Consider the following 22,363-nt stretch of genomic DNA (forward strand, 5'->3'; position numbering starts at 1 on the left):
CTGGAGAGTTGCTGTGAAGCTTAGAAGTAGGGCCATGTAGGAGAGAAACACACAAAGGACAGAGTATTTCCTGTGAAATGCAAAGCTGCTTGTAAAATCAAAGTGCTTAGATAAAAAGGTAACAACTACTATAAATAAGGGAAGCTCTGCAAACGTACCTATCGAGATCCGAGGCTAGACTTGTTTTTAACACGCATCCAGATGCTCCACAGCAAGAGATCTGACAAGTTCAAGGCAAACACGGGTTTCTACAAACGGTTAGAGGCAGGAGTTCGGAGGGACAGCCACGACATCCGCGTCTCAGCCGCACCAATGACGTGGGGCCGGGTAACAGCCGAACCGAACGCATCTAATGACAGGCGCGGCCGAGCGAGCGACTCCGAGCACTTACCCTTCATAATGGTGCCCAGCCCCACCGCGGCAGGAAGGGGCTGGCCTCCGCCACAGGAGTGCTCTGGGAAACGGAGTTCCTGAAGCCGTTAAGCCCTGAGCACAAAGACTACAGTTCTCTTGGTTCAAAGGAGGGGAAAAAAAACCGAGTCCCTGGCGCTGACCAAAGCAAATCGAAACCGCCAAGTGTTTCAGAGCTACCCCGGAGGACACTCACAAGGATAAACCCAGGTCTTATTTGACACAAATTCAAGTGATAGCTTTGATAAAGTGCATTGTGGATGCATGTCCTTATAAATTGTGGTTTTCCTGATACAGGTTTTAGGCTTAACATGTGACTAAACAAATAGTGGGATAAAAAGAATTCACTGAAGGCTGGTGAAGACATCTCTTCCAGCTCAGAAATTCCCTGAGATGGGATCTGTTGGAAGCTATGAGGGCACACTAGACTGGTAGACTTGCTCTGTCCTGGCATTCATCCTTTGGTGCCTACATTTGGTGCCAGGAGAAATGGACCTCTCTGGCAAACTTGATGTTTATTTATGCAGATTTGGGATGACAGGGAAGATGTTTGGGAGATAGATATGGAAAGGGCTTGTGGCAGCAGTACTGGACAAATAACAACAATCTGATCTCTTATGCTGCAGTGAGTGTGGCCAAACAAGGTCAATGTGAGACAAGTGATCTCTGTTCAGCTTGCAGAGGAAGAATGGATGAAAAATGAGAAGGTGGTCGTTCTGGAGATCTGCTTGGATCTCTCCCAGGACATGGTCAGACATCTTTAGAATACAATCCTTTGCTACTAAAGGGCTTGCATCAGTTGTGAGTTCACCAGCTCCTTTGTGGGCTCAGTCATTGCAGGTTTGGTAGAAGTGAGTCGCTGCTGACTGGGTGAGCTGACCCAGTGAAACCTGAGGAAAGGGGAGCAGAATGCTGGGGTGGAGTGACCACCTCTCCCTGGGAATGAGCTGGTGGATCAGTGCCATCCCAGCTTTGCAGAACTTTATCAACTGCACCCACCTCTTCAAGTGGGAGAGATTTCTTCCAGTGTTTACCAGCTGATCCAGCAGCTACTCCTTCCTAAGTGGGTAGGGGTGGCCACTTGAAATGGACTGATCAGGGAAGTGGTGGAATTACCATCCTTGGAGGTGTTAAAAACCGTGTAGACATGGCACTCTGGAACACTGTTTGGTGGACATGATGTTGATGGGCTGACTTGATGACCTTAGAGGGCATTTCCAACCACAATGATTATGTGATTCTATTTTGCACACAAGAGGCATTGCCATCCCAAGGACAAAGTGCATGCCACCGGCTCGGTGCACAGTGTCAGCCAGCCGTGCCGGGTCCACAGAAGTTCAGGCACAACCTGTGTTTTGGTAGATTTGTGAGTCTTAAGTAGCGCTTGGTGCAGGGTTTAAACGTTTTAACATGTTCGTATCGTGGCGTGGTCACTTTGCTTTGGTGGAGAGAGAAGCCCAGGCACGGCAAACCACGTTGCACCCCGAGGGCGCCCGCTCCTCCTTGGGCGCTCCCTGCGGAGTCTGAAAACGGCGATTTTGGGCCATGCGGTCCGCCGAGCTCGGTGCCCGGGCGGCGGGGCAGCCCCACACCTGGCGCTCATTACCATAGTGCTCTCCCAGCACGCCCCGCGGGCCCCGCCGCCGAGCCGCTCTGCCTCTCCCCCGTAAACCTCTACGCCGGCATCCCCGGCAGCACGGCGAAGCCGTAGGGGACGTCGGACGTTGCGGGCCGGCGCGGAATCGCCAGCACGCTCTGACCGCGGCGGCAGGGCGGCGGCGGAGGGGCCGGGAAGGCGTAACGTTTCGGTAGCTTTGCGCAGTGGCAGTATCGTAGCCAATGAGGTTAATCCGAGGCGCGATTATTGCTAGTTGAAAACTTTTCCCAATACCCCGCCATGACGACTTGAAATATAGTCGGCACTGGCAATTTTTGAGAGCCTCCTTGGAGGCTGTGTTTGTGTGTGAAAAATAGATAACGCGAGCAGCGGGTAGGGGTGTGCGGGGATGCCCAGGAATACCTTGGGCTGGGCTGGCGCTGGGAGGGGTTGGCCAGGGAATGAATCGTCCTGTGCTAGTGCTCGGCGACAATGCCTGGGGAGCGACTCGGGATGGAGCTCGGGGGAGATTCGCGGAGAACGACTCGTAATGGGAGGAGATGCCCGGGGAACGACTTGAGTTGGGCTGGGACCGGGGACAGGCTGGCAGTACGCGGCAGCACCGGGGAGTCCGCCATTCACGGGGTGCCGTCCACAGTGACGTTAGTCCTAATTTGCATATCGCTTCCCAGCAAGCTTCGCGGCAATGCCGCCAAGTGGTGCCGAATAGGAGAACAGGGGCGCCCCGCTCCTGACAGCGACATGAGGCGAGCAGGGCGGCAGGTGGGGAGTGCTGCCAGGGCACAAATAGGTGGGACGCCGGACAAGCGGCGGCTCTCGCCCAGACTTTGGCAGCGGCCCCGGGGCTCGGGGCGGCGGCGGCAGAGCAACCAGGTCAGCTTTGCGCAGTGGCAGTATCGTAGCCAATGAGGTTAATCCGAGGCGCGATTATTGCTAATTGAAAACTTTTCCCAATACCCCGCCATGACGACTTGAAATATAGTCGGCATTGGCAATTTTTGACAGTCTCTACGGAGACTGAGTTCTGCTGGTAAAGAAAAGAGAAAGCGATGTGGAAGAGTGAGAGGTGTCCGCGGGTGAAGCAGACCATAAAGCTTCGTTGTGCGGAGCTGCAAGGGCCTTTGTTCTCTGTCGTGGCTGCCGGCGCCGCCGCCTGTCAACAGCACGGCTTAATAAGTTTCGGCCGCCTTTACGTAGACAGCTGCGTGCTTGCCTTTTTCTTTCGTATCTGCTGAAAATGGAAGCTGGGGTCTAGACCGGGGTACTGGAGAAGCATTGCTCGTTGTAGCTCCTGCTGAGGAGGGTCCCTTGAGGAGCATGGCTTCTCAGGAGGTGGCTTAGGTGGCACAGAGAGGGCTGGTGTTTATGGAACAATTGAGGGGAAAGTCAAGTCTGAATCATGCTTGACTGGCTCTAGACCTGCTCCAGCAACGACTAGTGTACAGCTTCCAGTGCACAGTGCCATAGCCTCCATTTTGTGTGAGTTTGTCAATGTATATCCATTGGCATCACTTGCTCTAAAACAGAGGCTTCTCATTGTCAAAGAAATCATGAAGCTTTACTCTGGAAAAAGCAGCTGCTGAGTTTGGTGTGAAATCCTGTTACCTCACTAAACCTCATCCATTTCTAATTTGCAGCTGTTCTTTTGTTTAAGACCCAAGCAGACGTTGTGGAGGGAGGTTAGTGACCATTGCACAGCAGCTTCTGGACCCAATCTCTTCTGGGGCTGGAAGCAGCTGCCCTCTGTCACTTGGTGTGCATTAGGTGTAGCTTACACTGCTGACAGGCTACCTCTGAAGTTTTCTCTATGGTCGTGTGTGCCATACAGATGCTCCTACTCTGCTGGTAAGACCCTGAGCCTGGCAGCTGTTTTAAACAATACCTAGCAGGAAACTTAGTAGTGAATATCAATGTTCCCTCTTACCAGGTTTATTTGTAGTATTCAACCATACTGGAGTTTTATGCACAACAGTGACCAAATAGCGACAGTGAAATCTCACAGATTGCTTTTCTCCCCTCCATTTCTGCTCCACTGCTTGCAATATCAGTGTGAAATCAAATCCTGAAGCACAGGGATGCCACTTCCCTTTGGCAGAAGACGCCGCACTAATACCAAAGGTATACATAGTTTCCACTCACGTACTTCATGTAATTGCTTGATTCACACAAGCTGTGTTGATAAGTATTGGGTTTGTCACTTGATTGCTTCTCATCTCTTCTGCCAAAACTGTCTAAGATAATGCACTGCTGTGGTGCTGTCATTCTGCGCTGTGAAGTCATGTCCTACATCTTATGCTAGAAACCCTGTTTGTTCATTTTGCTGAAATGATCATTTCAACAAGTACAAAATTCGACCTTGGATCAGGAAGTTACATGTTGAGATTTACTGCCTTTGCCTTAAGCCTAAAGCTCTGCCAAGAATTGTTATTTTATGCATTCACCTGAAGAAAGAGCTTCATCTCCTTGTGCGATGTCCTTGTGGCACAGCGCTGAGGACACACACTATAATGAAGTCATTCTCATCGCTCTGCAGTTTCAAGTCCTCTCTGCAAGGTGCACAGGTAAGCTCTAGACATGTTTTACAAGTCAATGTAGCTTCATATCTGTTCTCCTCTGGCATAGAGTGTCTTCTGTAAATAATGGTACTTTTCATAGGAGGTGTTATGGAATGAGCTTGGATGGCTCATCTGTTTGCTAGCCAGTCTGAGATTACAGCCCTAAGGGGGACAGGTGGACAGTAAATCCATCCTGTCTGTGTAAAGTCTGTGGAGGTCAGTGGGTTAAGCCACCCTTCCTTGGAGCTGGTCTGTAACTGGTAAATGGTGCTTTGACAAGAGGGAGAGATACCTTGAGCAAGTACTCCGAACCTCGGAGTTGTGTGAGGCCAGTAAGTTCTGAAATCCAACATTATGTTGATGCTGACTCACTATCTGGCTTTATTTCCACCTCCTAGCTCCATTTCCCCTGCTGTCAATGGAAGCAAAGCTTCTCACACCTTCTGTGAAAGATAAGTTGAGTCACAGTCTCTTAGTCACAGGGCATAACATGACAGGAAGCTCCCTGAATATAGCTGCTCTCAGAGTCACTCAGTCCCCCCAGAAGCCTCTGGACATGCCTTGGGTATGCTGCTCTGGTGGGAAAGAGTTTGCTGAAGGTGGCCATCACTGGGGAACTGCAGCTGCTTCTGTCAGCAGCTGGCAGCCATGTAAGAATGGTGCTGGAGCAGCAAGCAGGTGTTTGTGAGTCAGTGGGAGTTTCAGAGTCAGAGAGCAGGTTCAGGGTTTAGGAAGGACAGACAGCTTGGGTGAATTTAGCTTGAGCCCACACTGCTGAGCAATTGCCTTAGAAGCTTGGCTCCTTACAATGGGAGGGCTAAGGACTGGCCATTTTAAATATGAGATATTACTGTGTGAAGAAGAATTCAATTCTGAAGAGCAGCTGGTTGTGAGGAGTGCAGTGAGAATAACCTTGGTTTTAAAAGCCATACTGCTGGAGGACTGTGTCACTCATGTGACAACCCTGCCTTTCCACCCCACTGACGCTTTGGTAGCAGTGCTGAGGGCATGGGCAAAGAGGCAGTGCCTTTTTTTTTTTCTTCCCTCTGACACTGAGCAACTTGGACACCAGCTACTTCTTGTGGGTCCAACCCTGGCTGGTGCTATGACATGTTAATTTCAACCCTGAGACAGAATAAAAACAGCTTTCTTGGTTTACACTCACTTCCAGACTCCCAAAAGACACTGTAGGAAACCAAAGATAAAAATTGCATAGCAGGCTACAATGTGAGCCAAGCAGAGTGGGCACTTTACTTATGCAGAGGTAAAAATATACCCCCAGTCAAGACAGATGCCTGTCAGGTGTTGCTAGGACAGGACAGGGAAGGACGTGTTTCTAACGACCTTAGGTCCACTACATTACCAGCCCATTCTGGTGATTTACAATGCTCCACCTAGGTGACACATATTCTGAAGTCATTTTGGTACAGGCAGTGACAGCTTTTGAGAAAACGTGATAGTCTCTTCAAATAAAGTATTCATTTTGCTCAGGGGGGTGTCAGGAGATCCATGGCATAGATGGTGACCCACAAGCCGAATGCCTTTGCTTGTATCTGTACTGTACTTAGCTCTACATAGGGTGTAATGTACTGAGGAGTCCTTGATTTGGAGTAAAACCTGGAATGGGTTTCCAGAAGGTTGTTGATTATTCACAAACATTGTTAAAGGACTACTTCCATGTCCCCCCAGTGATGGTTCCCATTATAGTGTGTCTTAACGCAGGAAAGAGTGGTGTCTATTGAATTGTGCTAGCAGGGGAAACTGGGTGTGTTTGTGTCTAGAGAGTGAAAAACGAAGCATCAGGGATCGCTAGCGGCTGACCTCACGGTCTGTGTTTGTATGGAAACGCGGTCCTGCGATCCTGGCTTGCCAACAGGACATGTGCTGTTCAGCTCCGAGAGCATTCCCTGACTCGGTGGTGATTTGGTCAAGAAAAGCACTGCAGGAGTCCCGTTTCCTGGAGCCCTGGCTGTTCCCACACTGATAGTTTTCAGTCTATCGCTCGTTAGATGAGGAGCTGAGGGCTTGGGCTGAGCGAGTTTCACTGGCACGTCGGTTTGGCCGGAGCTGCGTGACTGAGTACACACTGGCTGTGGGGAGGGTGGAGCTCCTCGGCGGTTGAGACAAGGCTGAGGACTTAACTGTGCTGAGAACGGAGCGGTAGTGGTTTCAAGGGAAAGGCAAGTGAGAAGCGGTGGTTCCCCACGCACTATCACATGATAAACCCAGGAGGGCATTTACGGTTCTTAGACAGAGCAAAGGAGAAGTGATTGCTGGCTTTCCTTTGTGGCAGCAACAGTTTGTGGAAAATTGTTCAGGAAAGGTTTTACTTGCCCAAACTTCCCCGTGGATTGGGTCAATCATCTGAGGCAGAAAAAGGCTGACTTGTTCAAAGGTTGTCCCCGTGTGGAGGGCTGCAGCACACAGCCGAGCCCAGCATGGCTGCATGGCAGCCCTCGGGAGGGATGTGCCCCTGGGGAGGCTCCAGCTCCTCGAGTGACTGGACAAAGGTTCGGGCTGCGTTCCTGGCTGGGCACCGTCAGCCTGGGATGTACGAGGGGCCCAGGCCGGAGCCTCGCTCGGGCAGGCTTTGCCCAGGGTGCTCCTGTCCCGGCCCAGCGTTTCGCGGAGCGCTTTCCTGCCCTGGGACCGCGCTCCAGCGCCGGGGGAGGCAGCCAGTCCCGGGCAGCTGAGTGCTTCCGCTCGGGCAGGCTTTGCCCAGGGTGCTCCTGTCCCAGCCCAGCGTTTCGCGGAGCGCTTTCCTGCCCTGGGACCGCGCTCCAGCGCCGGGGGAGGCGGCCAGTCCCGGGCAGCTGAGTGCTCCCGCTGCTGCCGCCAGGGGGCAGGGCTGGCGGGCGCGGCGCTGCGGGGGCGCGCTCGGGACGCGGGAGCGCGCGGGGGCGGGCCGGCAAAGTTGCGAGGCGCTGAGGCGGGCGGCGGCACCGGCGGCGGATCGGGCACGGCGGCACCATGGACGACCTGGGTGAGTTCCGAGGCGCGTGTACCCCCCACGGCGGGGGCCGCCGCCCCTTAGCGCTGCGGGCAGACTCCGCGGCTCGCCTGGCCATGCCGCGCCCCTCGGCGCCGCTGCCGACTCCGCGCCCTGGGGCTCGGGCCGGGCCTGCCGGCGCCCGGGGACGTGTCGCTCCCCGCGGACCGCGCAGGCCCTCCCGCTTCCCCGTGTCGCCCGTTCCGCGCTGCCCCTGAGACCACTCGGATGGGCTGCCCCGGGACCGCCGCCGCCCGCCCACCGGGCCGCCTTCGTCCGGACGCTGCTTTGGCCGGGCAAGGCGCCTCTCGGACCGTAGCCCGAGAGCAGCGTGCAGCACGGTCAGGTCTCAGCAGACGCCGCCTCCCCTGCCGCTGCCGTCGGCTCTGAAACCTTTTCTTGAACGAGAGCTTTAACTTTCACGGGTGTAGGGTGGTGGCCGGGGAGCCTTCGGGGATGAGCGGTGTACTGCCCCTGCACGACGTGCCGCCGGGCTCCGAGTTCGTCCTGCTCCTCCCTTGGCTTCTCCCAGATGTGCCGAAGTCTTCCGAAACCGTGTAGCGGGGAAATATCGGGGAACTGGGCTCTCTGGAAAGATCTAGAGAGTTTGAGTTCCTTTGGTACCTAGCCGGAAAGGGAGTAGATGTGCCAAAATCCCTTATGCTCTGGGAGACATTAGGGTGACTGAGTTCCGCTTATGAAACGATTAAATCAGACACTGGGGAGGGGCTGCAATCCGTTACTTCCATCCTACCTTTAATAGGAACCAGACGTTCTGTTAAGTTATGCTCCAGGAAAATTGCACTTTTATTACTGGACCTGGAAGCTCACATTGCAGTGCTGGCATAAGGCTAGTGATCACACCTTCAGAAAACAGACTTTGAATTGCACTAATGACAAAACTTAGGGGGCAAGGAGTCTATTGCCTGCATGGCTTCTGGTGAAAGGTGCACTACGAAGGACTTGTTCTTAGGGTGTGGAGCCTCACCCTCTGCCTGGGTGAAGTAGCTGGTAGTGCAAACAATGAATTTCTACTGCTACCGCAGATTCTTCTCAGTACTTGCTATTTGTTTAACTGGAGACAGTTCTGTTTGCCACTCTTCATATTCCTCATCCTGGTTATCTTTTGGAGATTTGGTACATGTTTCTAGCGTGTTCAGGAATGTGTTGCTAGTCAGAACAGGATTCACCCAGCTGTGTATTGACTTGCTGAGTGGCCCTCAAGGTGAGCATACAGATAGCATTGTGTAGGGCCAGCACAGTGTCTCATCAGCATGCTCTTCAGGGAGCCATGGGAGCTGTACTGTGCCCACTGAAATTGCTGCATTCCTTCAGCAGTTGTCTGAATAGACTTTTGCAATTTCAACGCATTTTTCCTTCCTCTGTAGGAGGTTTAGAGGTGAACCACAAAGAAAGTCTGAAAAAAATGTGAATTTGTGTCTCTCTTGTTCTTCTGAGGTGTTAAATGTGTTGGCACAACCAGAAGTTAAAAGAGAGCTTTTTGTCTCAGCAACTTCATTTCATCAAGTCTTAATTACACCACGTTTTTCTCAATTATTGTGTAGTCTTTCAAAATGGACAAGATCAGATTAATCTAATCGTAGCAGTTGAACAAAGAAGTGAACCCTTCTCTCTCTAAGCTTTTCTTTGCTTTACGAAATCCACCATGGAAAGGCACACCAGATACTCTGCTTCTGTAAATCATTGTTAGCCCCAAAACTGCTTGCTTGTTTTTCTGAAGCCGTTCACCTTGGGATGCATACAGCAATATGGTGCTGATATAACTCCCCTGAAATAAGTCAGACTTTTGAACTGAAGTGAGAGTTGTTTATTTTTCTTTCCTCATTATCTATGGGTGGATTATCTGAGTTGTGGATTAACTGTGCCATGGATACAGACGTCTGTGCTGGCTCTGTCCAGAATCAAGCTGGTCCAGCAGAACTTGTTGGTTCAGGCACAATGCCATGTGGACATAGCTTCCAGGGCCAGTTTTGGCCCAAAAAGTAGTTTAGAATTGAGTCTGAGTTAGTAAGCCTTGAAAGTTCATAGCTGATGTCAAGTAAAATCAGCTTAGATGCTTCCACACCCTGTTTCTGAACCTCTGTGGTGCAGGAGTAGTGACTGATGTCCCTTGCTGGACACGAGTGAACAGCTTACAGAGCCCGTTGGCATGTCTGTTCGTAACTCCCTGGAGTTAACAAAAAACTCCTCCCGCTCCCTGGAGCTGATGGAGTTGATCAGTGTGTGCTTGCACACAGCGAAATGGAGATGCAGAAGTATCTCAGTTTCATGCTGCTTGGGCTGGAGAGGTTATGAAACATGAGAACAGATGCGTGCTGCTTTGGATATTCAGCAGGAGTTGAAAGGAACTTTGTTCCTTATTATCTCCCACAGCGCTGAAGAAGTGGTGTTACAGCACACGGCTCACCCAGGAAACTGCTGCGAGCTCTGCCAGCGGAACTGGTGCGCCCCATTGAGCTGGGGGAGCCTTCGCGAAACGGGACACTCTGTGCTGGGCCTGGCTGTGAGCAGGAATAGCACAGTGTGGGAAGAGGGGAGGAGATGGTGACTTGAAGCAGCTGACCGGGCTTGTCCAGGTTGCTGTTCCTGGAGCCGCTCTAAGGAAGCGTGTTTTGCGGATGTGCTTGCAGTTTGACAGGAAGCTTGCTGAATGAGTGTGCCATTCTGCAGTGCTGTAAGTTGGCACAGAGAGTAAAACTTTGTCCCAAAGAGGGAAAACCCTAGCTCAGGGCTATCTCCCCTTTCAGGGGATTACTAAAGCGCAGCACGTTGTTACATGCTGTGCTTTCAGGACACAAGTGACCGTCTCCACACATTTGCTTCAGACTACTGAATTAGGTGTTGAATTGTTCTTGGTTCTGTGGTGCTACCTTGTCTAAGTGTGACCAGATCCATTAGGATCTGCTGGTTTCAGATGAAGAGCCCTCATCAGTATCATAGAATCAACCAGGTTGGAAGAGACCTCCAAGATCATCCAGTCCAACCTATCACCCAGCCCTATGCAGTCAACTAGACCACGGCACTAAGTGCCTCATCCAGTCTTTTCTTGAATGTGTTTTATGTGGAGCAGAGTAGGAGAAAGCAAGCTTTAAATTTATTTTAGTCAGACACTGCTGGATTTTGGCTTTGAATAGTTTTTTATAGCCCTTTTCTGATGGGTTGTTTACAAACACTACTGTGAAATTTATTTCTTTATTTTTAGCTTTGGTAACACCAGTCAGAAATGATGTTGATTTTAGCAGCTTTCTTTAGATGGCTTTGAAATTCTTACTTCTCTACTGCTTGGGTTTGGTGGTTTTTTGTTATTGTTGGGGTTTTAATTTTTTTTTATTTTAAAATGTTTCAGATTTTCTTTTAAAACCTGATTCTACAATCAAAACCAAAGCAGGATTCACTAGGACTTGTAGAAGACGTTTTACAAAGAAGTTAATTTCTGTTTAATGAGAACATATTCACTAGACTGTAAGCTTCTTGCTCACTTCCAGAAGGAGTTTCCTTTTGCAGAAGGTTTGTCTAGCAACGTGGCTTCAGAATTCTGGGTGCAAAAGTTCAGTGGTACAAGACTTTACTTTGGAAGTTGTTTCTTTCTGTTTTAGGAACTCTAACCCACCCTCTCTCCCGGGCTTAATCCTCTCAAGATTGACTTTACAAGGAGTAATCTTGCCATTGATTTTTTTTCCTGGGAGCGTGGAGGGCAGTGCATGTGTTTCCATCTGTCATCTGTCCTAACATTTGGAAGATTGCTGTGCTGTCTGTCCCTCTTCTGAGAGGGATGCATGCCTGTTTCTGAGTCAGTTCTTCAGTTTGCAAGTCATATGCAGTGGGTTTTGGTCTGAAAGTTTAGTGTGAAATTGCTCATGGTCAGCTACGCCCAGGAAATGGTATTGGGGGCAAACACTGGTGAAGTAATTTGGTCCCTTGGCTTTCTACTGGCTCAGGTTTCTGAGTCATTCCTGCTGCTGGGCGAGAAGACTGTAAACAGAACTAATACTCTGCACAACGGGGTTCTGACTTGTTTCAGCTCCTTAGCTGTTGTGACCCCTAGTAAAACAGGGACTTCATTGTCCTGAGCAACTCAGACAGGGAGTCCTCTGCCTCGAGCAGTGTGCGATGCAGAGAGAGGCATCTTTTCTTGTTGCTCTATTTCCATGGAAGAGCTGGACACTGTACTGTCTTTAGCTCCTTTGTCCCTTGCTGGGAGAGGTCAACTTATCCCAAGTGTTCAGCTGCCCTCCTGGTTAAAATTGATCTCTCGACACCATCTTTACCACTAGAGAATGAAGTGGCTAACTTCTCGTACATCTTTATCTACTTGTTCTTTCTTTCTCAGGGAATCATGATACTTTAATTTCACTGGACCCTTTTTTCCTCACTTCTTTCCCCTTGAGGTGTATTTAGTATATGAAACAAGTTGTGAAACTGCAGAAATGACAGATGAAATTCTGAGGTCAGGCAGCGGAACAAGCAGTAATCACTTCTAGTTAGATCAGTTGTTTTTCAGACCTACTGCTAAATCTGCAGCTGGAGGAAGAGAAAATGCTGCTCCGTGCCCACAAACCAGATCTGTTTGAGTCAGACTAATGCATTAATTGTGATATCCAGGATCTACTACAGCTTTGGAGACAGCCAGAACAGATTCTGAATTCAGTTGTGTTGTGCTAGTGTAAAATCAGTGTGAATGAATAGGGCCTCTGGTCCCAGTTTCCTGCTCTATGTCTCAGACTACGCCTCCCTCCCTTTGTGTACTGATCTTGTGTGTCCCTTTTTGTCTAATGCGGAAGCTGTTAATGAAGAAGCTCTTCTAGTCCAGCTGCTTGAAAGTGAGACATTGTCTGTGGGAAGCTTCCCTGGGCTGTGATAAGTAGATGGGGTTTGGGGAATGAGACTCTTGCTTATTTTAGCCTGTACTAGCTAACTTAGGTTTAGTAACAAGCCCTGGAAATACATATTGTCATCACTGCTAGGCTGTTATGTTTAAGAATGCTAGATAGGAAACTGTGGAGACCTTTGGATCCCGTTCTCATTTCAGTGTTTGTGAAACCTCACCTCAAATCTCATCCAGTTCCAGATGGCAGCCAAAAATGGTGATTCCAGCTTCCCCATCTCTTGGGTACTTTCTGCGTACTTAGTGACTATCAGGATCCAGAGTGGATAGGTTCAAACCAGCTCTTCCCCCAAGACTGAACAGATTGGATCAGTAATCTGAACTGTCTTGCCCTGTGGCAAGTTACTTATCTTCAGTGCAGTAGAGGAGGCAAGGAGTGGCACCATTCCTTTCCATTTTCAGATGAAGTTAAGTGGATTGGAGAGTAAGTGGAAGTTGCGATTTCAAATTGGTTTAACCTTACTTAAGTGTTGGCTGCTCTAAGGTGTGTGGTGTTCCTTGACCCTTACCTCTTCCTTGTGTCTCAAATATAACCACTGAGCAGTTAGGTGAATCAACAAGCTAATTTTTCTGAAACCTATTTTTTTTTTCACGTGGACAACAGACTGGGAAGCAATTGTGGCCACTTCTTTTAGCTGTGACTTGTGTTTTATCTAGCATAAGGTAACCATTTGTCCACAGCCTCAAAAGCTTGTCCTGACTTCAGGCATATAGTTTCTTCGTCTGCAAAATGAGGATAATAGCTCCTTACTTCCAAAGTATGGTTAATGCTTGGTGAGGTCTTCATGTTTCTGGAACAGCTTTCAGCTGAATATAGCAGAATAGTGACTCTTTCAAGCTTTTCTGGTCACTGTTGCTGGAAAAGCTTACAGTGGCAAGTTTGAATTTGATTTATAAGTTTCTGCTCCATTCTCAGCCCTGTTTAATGTTCCCTCCCTGCCTTTCTGTTTGCTCATCCTCTCTTTACCCTCTGTTATGACAGCCTGTGAGAAGGCAGAAAAGATTTCCCTTCCAAGTCTCTCACAGTAGTTCTGCTCTAGTCTTTAACACAGAGCATTGTGTAAGTCATTCAAAGAATGCCATATGCTAAAGTTATACCATAAAAGTAGGAGGTGGGTAATGGCTTTCTCATATCACTCTTAGCTATTTTCCCTCATTTGTGCTTATTCTCGCTGCAAATGGCCCCAACAGCAGCAGAAACCAGCTGGGGACAGTCTCCCATGACTGACTGCTGTGAAAATCCATGTCCATGCTTTCTCTTCTATGGGTGTATGGTTTTAAATCCTGATGAAACAAACAAAATAGAAATGGCAAATGGACTGCTCCAGAACAAGTTTGGTAATGGTGTTTCGGTTACAGGAACTTAAGTCCCTAAGCTTATCTGTCTGTGCTGTTTAGGAGGCTGGTAAGCTGCTCCTCTGCTCATATGAATGCAGCATTTCCTTGTAGCAGGCAGTAAGTATTAATTTCCATGGGAATTTTATCTAAGCAGTTTGAGACAACTGTAAGCTGAGTATCCAAGAGAACTTATGGCAGGCCACAGTGGGAGCAGTCTGCATTGTTATTGCTTGGCCCCTCTTTCCTTTTGCTGCATTGTCTCTACACTGTGAACATGTTTAATTTAAGTTTGTGAAATGATGGTGAAGTAGTCTGAAGTCTTGAAATGCAGTTTGTCTTGCTACTTCCCACTGTTCTTATTGTCACATGCAAGTTTGGTGTATGTGGCTTTGCTGGGTGAGCTACTGGCTGGCAGCATTGCAGTGCAGTGTAGCTTGATTTATTTTTTATTTGATTTTACTGATTATTGCATGTACTCAGATCTCCAACATTTTGCAAATGAGGTGAAGAACACCAAAAACAGTAAATGGCACTCCAGGGAATAAACTTTGTGAATGACACTTTGTATGGGGAGTTGTACTTTAAATGGCTCAGCTACAAATCAAACTGCATGGGGTCTGCAGGAATAAAGCAGTCCCATGGTTTTTGTCACAAAACTGAGACTGGCAGACAGAATGAATCCTCTGTGTGTCTGGACACCCAATAGGATCTCTTTCCATCCCCAAAGAGCAAGGTGAGCAGAGAATATTACTTTCTGCTATAGGGAAGTTTGTGGTGGTTCAAAGACAGTAATTGGGCAGTTTTTTTTTCTAAGAGCAGAAGGGGGCAAAACCTGCCAGAAGTAGAAAAGGTCATGAGTGGGAGGGCTGTAAATGATTTGCCATGGATTAGGGGTTTAATAATCCTTTGTTCTATCCCCTTTCACAGTTCTAAACAAGTTCAAGGCTTCTCTCTGAAAAGGTTTCTTTGGCACTGGAGTCATTAATTTCAGCTGGGCTGGACTAACTGCGCAGCAGTTGAGATTACTGGTGCCCCATGAGTTGCAACAGGAGGATCTTCTCTGCTCCTCACGTTGTTTGTCCATCAGTGGCATCTGCAGCTCCCCATTCCTCAGCAGCTGCCTTGGGACTTGTTTATTTTTTGTTGCTGCAAATGTCCCTTTTGAGGCAGAGGTGGTCCACAAGAGTTAGATGCCTACTAGTAGTACTTCTGGTTTGCAGCTCTCCCTCTTGTTCGCTATGATTTTATATGGCAGTCTTCTTGGGCTCTGTAGGTCTGGTTAGGCAGCTTGATACACAGCTGGAACTGTTCTGTCTGGCTGTGAGCAGCTCCAGCAGTTAGACAGGATCCCTGCAGAGAGCCGAAGCACTGGGGGAGGGAGCGAAATGCCATTTAATCCACGTCATGAAATCTCTTATCAGTGGCCAACTCAGTGTTGTGGGTGGGTGAGCTGTGTTAGCCAGAAGAAGCTGCCTTTTATTTCTGCTGTGAAATGTGAGGAGTTCAGTGCTGTGAGTCAGGCTGGAGCTGTGGAGTAGCTGTGTGGAGTTTGGGATGAATTTGTCATTCAGGATCTTATAATCCTAAAATTGTAGTTTTCAGTTTATCCTGCGAGTGCTTAATCTGAGATTTGCTGCTTGTCTGTCCTGAGCAGTTCCCTTGGGCAAGGCCTCACAAACCCAGCTGGCCAGAAGTACTGTTCCCATTCTGCTTAATTGCTTAAATCTGGTGCCTTCAACACCTGCCTTGGAATCAGGCTTAAATAAGGCCTTGGCCATGTGAGTTAGAGATCAAATCTGTTAGGTCATGATTAGTTTTTCTGGAAGAGTTGGTTAAGGGCTTAATTTGTTGGATTTTTCTCCCTCACATTTAATGGTACATGGAACAGATCACTGTGGCAGGGCTTGTGTGTGACATGTGGAGACTTTCTAGACTGGATCTGCTGGAGTCCTCGGGCTGCATGCCTTCGGTTTGCAAGATGCTGCACGGGGGATGGAGTATCCTATCCAGGGTGATGTGAAGTCTGTGCTGCCACGTTCTCTGGAGCCCTACGGCTCTGGTGTGGTCTTGACTTTGCCCAGTTGGGAAGCTGTTGGGGAGGAAGGCTGAAGAGAAGAGACTGGGGGTGGTGCAGGGAGGAAGCTTTATGTAATTCTTGGCTGGCTTCTGAGTAATTGTTTTAATGAAATGGAATGCAGTGTATTCAGCGCTTGCTTGGCAGAAACAGCTATGTTTTAATTTTCTATTTTGGGGAGGGGGGAAGGAGTTGGAGTCAGTCTATTTTCCAGCTGCTTTAAGCAGTTAGGCTTGGGTCTGTCTCAGAGATAGGAGTAGAATATTGTTCTCAGCAAGGGGCAGTTGTACTGCTGTGGCTGTGCGAGTGGCTGCCTTCGTACATTCAGGGTGTAAGTGGAAGAGCCTGATCCCGCTGTTTCTTGGTGGGTTGTGAATGTCAGTGTGGTTCTGAAGTGGATCAAGTGAATTTTAAGGCACCCAGCAGTGATGGGGTGACAGTGATGTGAAGAAGTACATGTCTATATAAAATATATCTGCACCTGGGTACTTGATAGGAAAATGAATGTATTTTCCACTCTGTTAAGTGTAGAGCGAGTGAGAATATGATGAGTTGAGACAAAGAAGTCAACTTAATTCTCAGCAAAGCAGAAATGCAGGAGCTGTGAATCTTGACTTCTGCAGACTAGTGCAAAATAGGCTCTCCAGTTATCACAGATGATTGTTGACTTTCATTATAGGATTGGTGGAGGCACAGATCATGCTAACCCCCTTTTTTAGAAAGTAATTTGAAGAAGGATTTATTTCACGTACCTATGAAAGGGAAGTTTGTTCTCATGCTGCTTCTATTTCAGCATTGCTGGCATTTCCATTTTTGGTCAGAGCTGGAGATTGGCCTCTCTTACTCATCTTTACCTCTCAAAAGTTTACTTTCTCTTTGGAGTTTGTTTATTTATTTATTTTTAAATTACAGTTTTCCATGGTCATGAGTTTTCTTGTGAGTAAAACAGCCTGTGGTTAATAGCATAAAATTTGTCTCTGTCTAATAGCTGCCCAACAACTTCTGTGTAGGGCACTGAAATGAAAAATCTGTCATGTGTTTGTGTTATTAATAGTGGTCTTGGTAAGAAGAAGTCTTCACCATGCTTTTTGCTGATGGTGAAACAAGCCAAAGAGTTGTGACTAATGCTTCTGCCCTGGTGCCAGGTTGTAGGTAGGGTGACAGTTCATCTACCTTTGCACCACAGGAAGAGATAAGAAAACCTTCAGTGTTCTCCATCTGCTGCTTACAATGTATTCCAGTTCTAAAAATGTTAATTTTCTGTCTGGCTTTAACAATTCATTTTCTTTCAGTGGGCCTCTGTCATGACATTGTGAAACGCTTGAGCCACATTCTTCTGCCAGTGGTAGGAAAAAACAGAGCTGTAGAGCCATCAGCAATCTCTCTCAAATTGCCACCCACATCTTCTCTCAAAGTAGACTGGGGGGCCAGTTCCCACATTAATTTCTGGAACATTGTCCTTCTTTCATTCCCAGAAGCTGCTTGAATTAGATTTTTAACCCTTTTACTCTTGTTAAAGATGTTCCTTGCCCACTATCTGTAATAATTTGGCTTATCTTTAAGTAGACTGCCCATCAGACCGAGAGCTTATTTAAACTTTCTACCTGTTATAGCTATAAGTGGTACTAAGATGCACATGACTGAAAAATGTTAAATATGTTGTTGTCATTTCCCCCCGCTCTTCTCTGAGTTTACATTGGGCTTTTGGCAGTGCTTCGTGTAAAGTCAGTTACTGGTGATGACTTACACTTTTTGGCTTAGAAAGGGTTTGGTGTTGCTTCCAAGTCTGTTCCCACTCTCTGTAATAGAGAGAACCCATGCAGAAACAAAAAAAGCACCCTTCTTAAAAAGAAAACCCCACCATTTGGAGAGTACTTTGTTAGTAATTAGATTTTTAACAAGCCAGTTAAACCACACACCACATTTGACAGAAGTTCCTTTCTTAAGTAAAGGAAACCAACTTGCCTCAGAGTGGTTGGCAGATCAAGCCAAGAAGTCTTTTCAACTTGTCTTTCTTTATTTCACATTGTATTAACCTTTAATTTGGAATCCTCAGCATCTGGGGGAGATTTGCTGGGTCTTTATTTCTCCTTATAAGCACAGGCTTTTAAAACTTGAGGCACCTTGGGTTTTAAGGGTAGATTTGCATTTGTTGGGCATTCTTTGTATGTATATGCTCTTGGGAGAGAAGCTTGTTATTTACTGAATGGGAGGTTGCTGGAGTTAATGAAAAATACTCTCTTCAAGGACTAAAATCACTGAAGTCTGCATTGTGATATGCCATTTGAGAGCCTTCAGGATAGGAATGCCTCAATAAGACTGTACTAAATATGGATATGATTGCAGTGTCTCTTCAGTGTCTTCTTTACTACTGGAATCCTTTTGCTAGTAGCCAGGTCATTCTGTATCTCCTGGGCAAAATTCATACTCTTAATGCTTTCAATGAATTTAGAATTTATACTAATTTCTGTCCCTCATTTCATCATCTTTATGTGTGTCTCAAATTTTGTAACTGGCACTTTGCCTGGATGGGTCTATATTCAGATCCGTTTATGCTGCTTGCATGGGATTTCCACTGTTTAAAAGATGCTATTTTTTTTTCCTTCTCTTGAATTCCAAGTCTACTATAATCATGCAAATCTTTCCCTTCCCTTTATTGGTGATAGGGTCCACATGCTTCCCTGTTTCTGTTACTTGCTACAAGGCGGAGATAATCAACTTAGAATGCGCAAGCTCTATTTTGTCTCTGTGTCCAAACCTCCTGCAGGTGGATAGGCTCATGGTAATCTTTAGCAGTCTTATCACTGGTTATTGTTATTGATGTGGCAAAGGTGAGATGCTGGGATATTTGATGTGGTGGTCCCACAGGCTAGTTGAGTCAATATAATGGCTTCTTGCTGCTGAGAGGGGGGGATGACTTTACTTTCAATTACACCTTTTTTGCTCCCTCATCTGGGTTTCTTCCTGCCCTTTCCCCCTTGCTGACTGCTGTGCTTACCTATTTTCTAATTCTTAAGAAAGAAGTCAGGCTTCTTGGCTAGGTGTTGAACTGGTTCACAGAGGGGTCTTGTGAAAGCCAGAGCCAACACAATTAAGTGGCAGCAGCACATGTCTGGAAGAGGGAGTAAAACCTTTCCATTTTTGGCAGTGGTGAACTGTTAATTTGCCTTTCTGCATCCTGTGAAATCCTATCCTTCAGCCCATTGTGTTCACTGTCCACTGGAACTCCCATGCTCTGTTCCCATGTAAATCCTGATGGAACATGTTTTCCTTCCCTAGATGAGTTATAATCAGCAGTTACCAAATTATGATCTCCAAGTGGTAAGTTCTCTGCAGCTGTTGTTAGGTGCATTCTTAAGCGGTCAAATTACAGGCTTGGCTTTCCCACCTGAGGGCTCTGGAGCACACACAAACAAGAGTTACTGCTGCCCAAAGATTTGGAAACTACTGCTCTTCACACTGTTCTGAGTTGCCTGTGCTAGGAAGATGCTCCAAAGAGTTATCCAGTAGTGGATCAGCATGTGTTGTCACCTCACTGCTGCTTATGACAGTGACCCAACTGGCTGCAGTTATGTGAATCTTAACCAAATACAGTCCACTCAGGGCTTAAGAAATGCTCTTGTCCACCCTCATTTCAGTGGGCATGTTCAGGGGGTTGCTTGGTGGCAGTTGGGTGCCACACACCTCTGCTCTTGGCAGTTCTAGTCCAAGTCCTGTATTCCCGGCTGAGCAGTGTCTGGCACACACATGATGGCAGCATTTTCCACTGCTTTGCTGTCCTTACAGTTGTTACCATTCTCTGCCTGTCTTTCAAGAAGGGCATGAAAACAGCCTGCTTAGGTCAGGTCTCTGAAAGAGGAAAGTTGGTCTGTTGGAGGAGGCTGAGGGCTGACTTTCCTAGCTCCCCTGTGTACTGCTAGGGAAGAATAGTAGGTAGAGGGAGTCTTTCCTTTCACTGCACCAGGAGGGCAAACTGACTTTTGGCAGAACATTATATGGCATCAGTCTGACATACCTGACTAGGAGAGAGCAGCACAGGTTTGGAGTCTCATCTGCTGTGGAGAAATTTATTGTATCCTACAATTTCCCAGTGCTGTGGTGCTCTTACTGGCCAGGGTATTATTTCTGTTGGTGTTGCCTGAGTCATCAGCCAAGGGACAGCAAATGCCTAGAGCCTCGAGCATCTCTTTATTGCCTTTACTAGAGCTGTAGTTTAGAATCTATAGTGGCTTGTTTCCTGGTGTTTCTATACCCATCCTTGGACTCTGCTTTGTTTAATGGAGGTCTCTTTTGTACAGATTTGTCAGATGTTTGCCAAATTGCAGCATGTGCTGGGCTTTGACCTAACATCAGCATGCAGCAGGAAGGGTCTGGTTCCTCAGATAGCTGGCTTGGCTGAGCCCCTCTTCCTGTAGGAGTGCGGGGGAGCTGGTATTTTGTTCAGAGGCCTTGGTGCTGGGAAATTGTCCCTGAGGGCTTGGTTCAGTGGCTGCTCATTTGTTTTCAGGACTTTTTGTTGTTGTTGTGTTTCATTCTGGCAGAGGAGAGCAGATCTGGTTGGACCTTTTTGAACCTTGATCTTGATTTCCAAAACTTTCTGAGGGAAGCAAAAAATGCTTATGAGATACACGAGGAGGGTTAACTTCTTATTTCATGCATGTGAGGATAAATAAAAGACTTAAAAGGTGAATGCATTGGTGACTAATGGTTTTATTTATATTTCATTATTTTCCACCTAGGACATTGGCCAAGATCCAGCACAGGTCAGTACTGAGATGGTGTTAACTGCTTAGTTGTTTACGTACAATGTTTACACTTACCCCAACCTGTTCCTTCCACCAGACTCAGCCAGGATGCCATTTCACTCCTGTGCAGTTTGAGCATTGCTGTCTTTGAGCAGAGCTAACGTCTCTTGCTTTTGAGCCAGCTTGCCTCCCTTCCAGAGAAACTTAGGGCACTATCAGCCATTCGCTGATGCTTTTGTCTGGAGCTTCTGGGAAGTGCCTGAAGATCTGAGTTGCTGTCAGGCAGAGATCAGAAATAGATCTTGCACAAGAAGAGCTGCTCTGGGAGAGGACTGTCAGAGGCTGTACTTAGCCTTGAAGACCAAAGCTGTTTCCAATTTGGCAGTTGACACACAGGGAGAGAAATGGAGACTCTCTAATTTGTGCAAATTGTTGTTCCTCATAGTCTTTGGGAGGGCTAACTATAACTGCCCGTAGGAACACCAGTCTGTTTGCTTCCAAAAGGAGAGGATTCTGACAAAAGACTTGGGAGCAGGTGGAGCTCCTAGCAGGCTGCAGATTCAGACTGAGAAATTCCAACTTAGGTATTTTTAGTTCAGGCCTGAGAGTTAGACTTGCTTTCTATTCTGATATAGCATGGACTTGCCATGTTATACTGGGCTCTTCAGGGCTGCAGGTCAGTTCTCCTTCTCTGACAGGCAGAAGATTGTGCTTTTAAGGGGATGTAAATGTTGTTAGGGTGAGGATTCTGTTTTGTGATCTTTGTTGGAATTTAAGTGCAGTGGCTGCAGACTTCACTGCTTATAGTTGCTGCAGGTCATAGCTTGTTATATCAATATAGAGTAGAATATGTTGAGGTTTAGGGTGTGGAGCTGCCGACTGCTGTGTCTGAAAAATGTGTCTGAAAATGACTTCTTCTATTAGTGCTGCAACTTTTGGGTGGGACAGTCCTCTGAGGATGTTAGCACTTAAGTCATGGTGGTCTGAATCACTGGAGATCATGAGTTGAAGTCCAGAGTAAGGGTTGGTTAAGTCTGTGTGAAGCGTTTTATGTATCACAGACTTCCCTTATGCAATCTCCTCTGTCCAGTAAACCAGAACTTTGTGCTCTTACACATTGTACAAGTGTCGAGATTAGCTCAGCCTCCTGCGCTGTGTCACAGGATGTGCTGCAACTATGACTTGCAAACCCCTTACAAACTTTTCCTGACCCTCCTAGAGATTGTTCTTATAACAGCAAAAGAATTCTCTGACTAAGCCCATCCTTGGCAGTTGTTTCCTGTTGTTCAGGACTCGTTTTGGGAGTACAGTAAATCTAGATGGGAAGAAACTATGTGAGGGATTTTCTCTTTTAACTACACACAACTGTAGGTCGTCAGTCTATGAATCACTGTACAGAGGCATTCAGGGCTTGTGGATCTGGGGATCTGGCATTCTCAAGGGCCTTTAGTAGCTGTGAAACTGAAAACATTTACTTGTTTAGTAAGCTGGAACAAGAATGCAGTTTAAGGCAGCAGGTTTTAGCATAGGGTGTTTTTTCATGGCATGAACCTTAGCTGCTCAGGACTATAAACAGAGGGAAGTAAATATAAGATGCCTTTTTTTCACTTCTGGTGTGGAGAAAGCCATGCTATAAAAAAGAGGATGCTGTATACCACAGGAAATAACCCTTCCCTCCCAACATCCCCAGCACTTTCTGGAAATGAGAAATTAGCAGAGGACACACC

General features: G+C 47.3%; 1 protein-coding gene and 2 non-coding genes across 4 annotated transcripts in view; all 3 read left to right on the forward strand.

Moving 5' to 3' along the window:
• The first annotated feature begins 2,221 nt into the window (after nt 1-2,221).
• On the forward strand, nt 2,222-2,362 carry LOC135189092 (U4 spliceosomal RNA). The gene has a single exon (XR_010307923.1). It is a non-coding gene; the product is annotated as a U4 spliceosomal RNA (small nuclear RNA).
• A 543-nt stretch (nt 2,363-2,905) lies between these two features.
• Nucleotides 2,906-3,046, forward strand: LOC135189091 (U4 spliceosomal RNA). The gene has a single exon (XR_010307922.1). It is a non-coding gene; the product is annotated as a U4 spliceosomal RNA (small nuclear RNA).
• A 1,033-nt stretch (nt 3,047-4,079) lies between these two features.
• The window catches only part of PXN (paxillin), a 51,164-nt gene continuing 32,880 nt past the window's right edge, over nt 4,080-22,363 (forward strand). The window contains exon 1 of one of the 2 annotated variants that reach the window (XM_064168417.1): nt 4,080-4,147. In XM_064168417.1, coding sequence (XP_064024487.1) covers nt 4,105-4,147 — 43 coding nt within the window. In that variant the 5' untranslated portion in view covers nt 4,080-4,104. Of the gene's footprint in view, nt 4,148-7,483; nt 7,568-22,363 lie in introns of those variants that run through there. The other variant, XM_064168418.1, reaches the window with a different exon arrangement.

The sequence above is a fragment of the Pogoniulus pusillus genome, chromosome 30 (assembly GCF_015220805.1).
Source record: "Pogoniulus pusillus isolate bPogPus1 chromosome 30, bPogPus1.pri, whole genome shotgun sequence".
Classification (NCBI taxonomy): Eukaryota; Metazoa; Chordata; class Aves; order Piciformes; family Lybiidae; genus Pogoniulus; species Pogoniulus pusillus.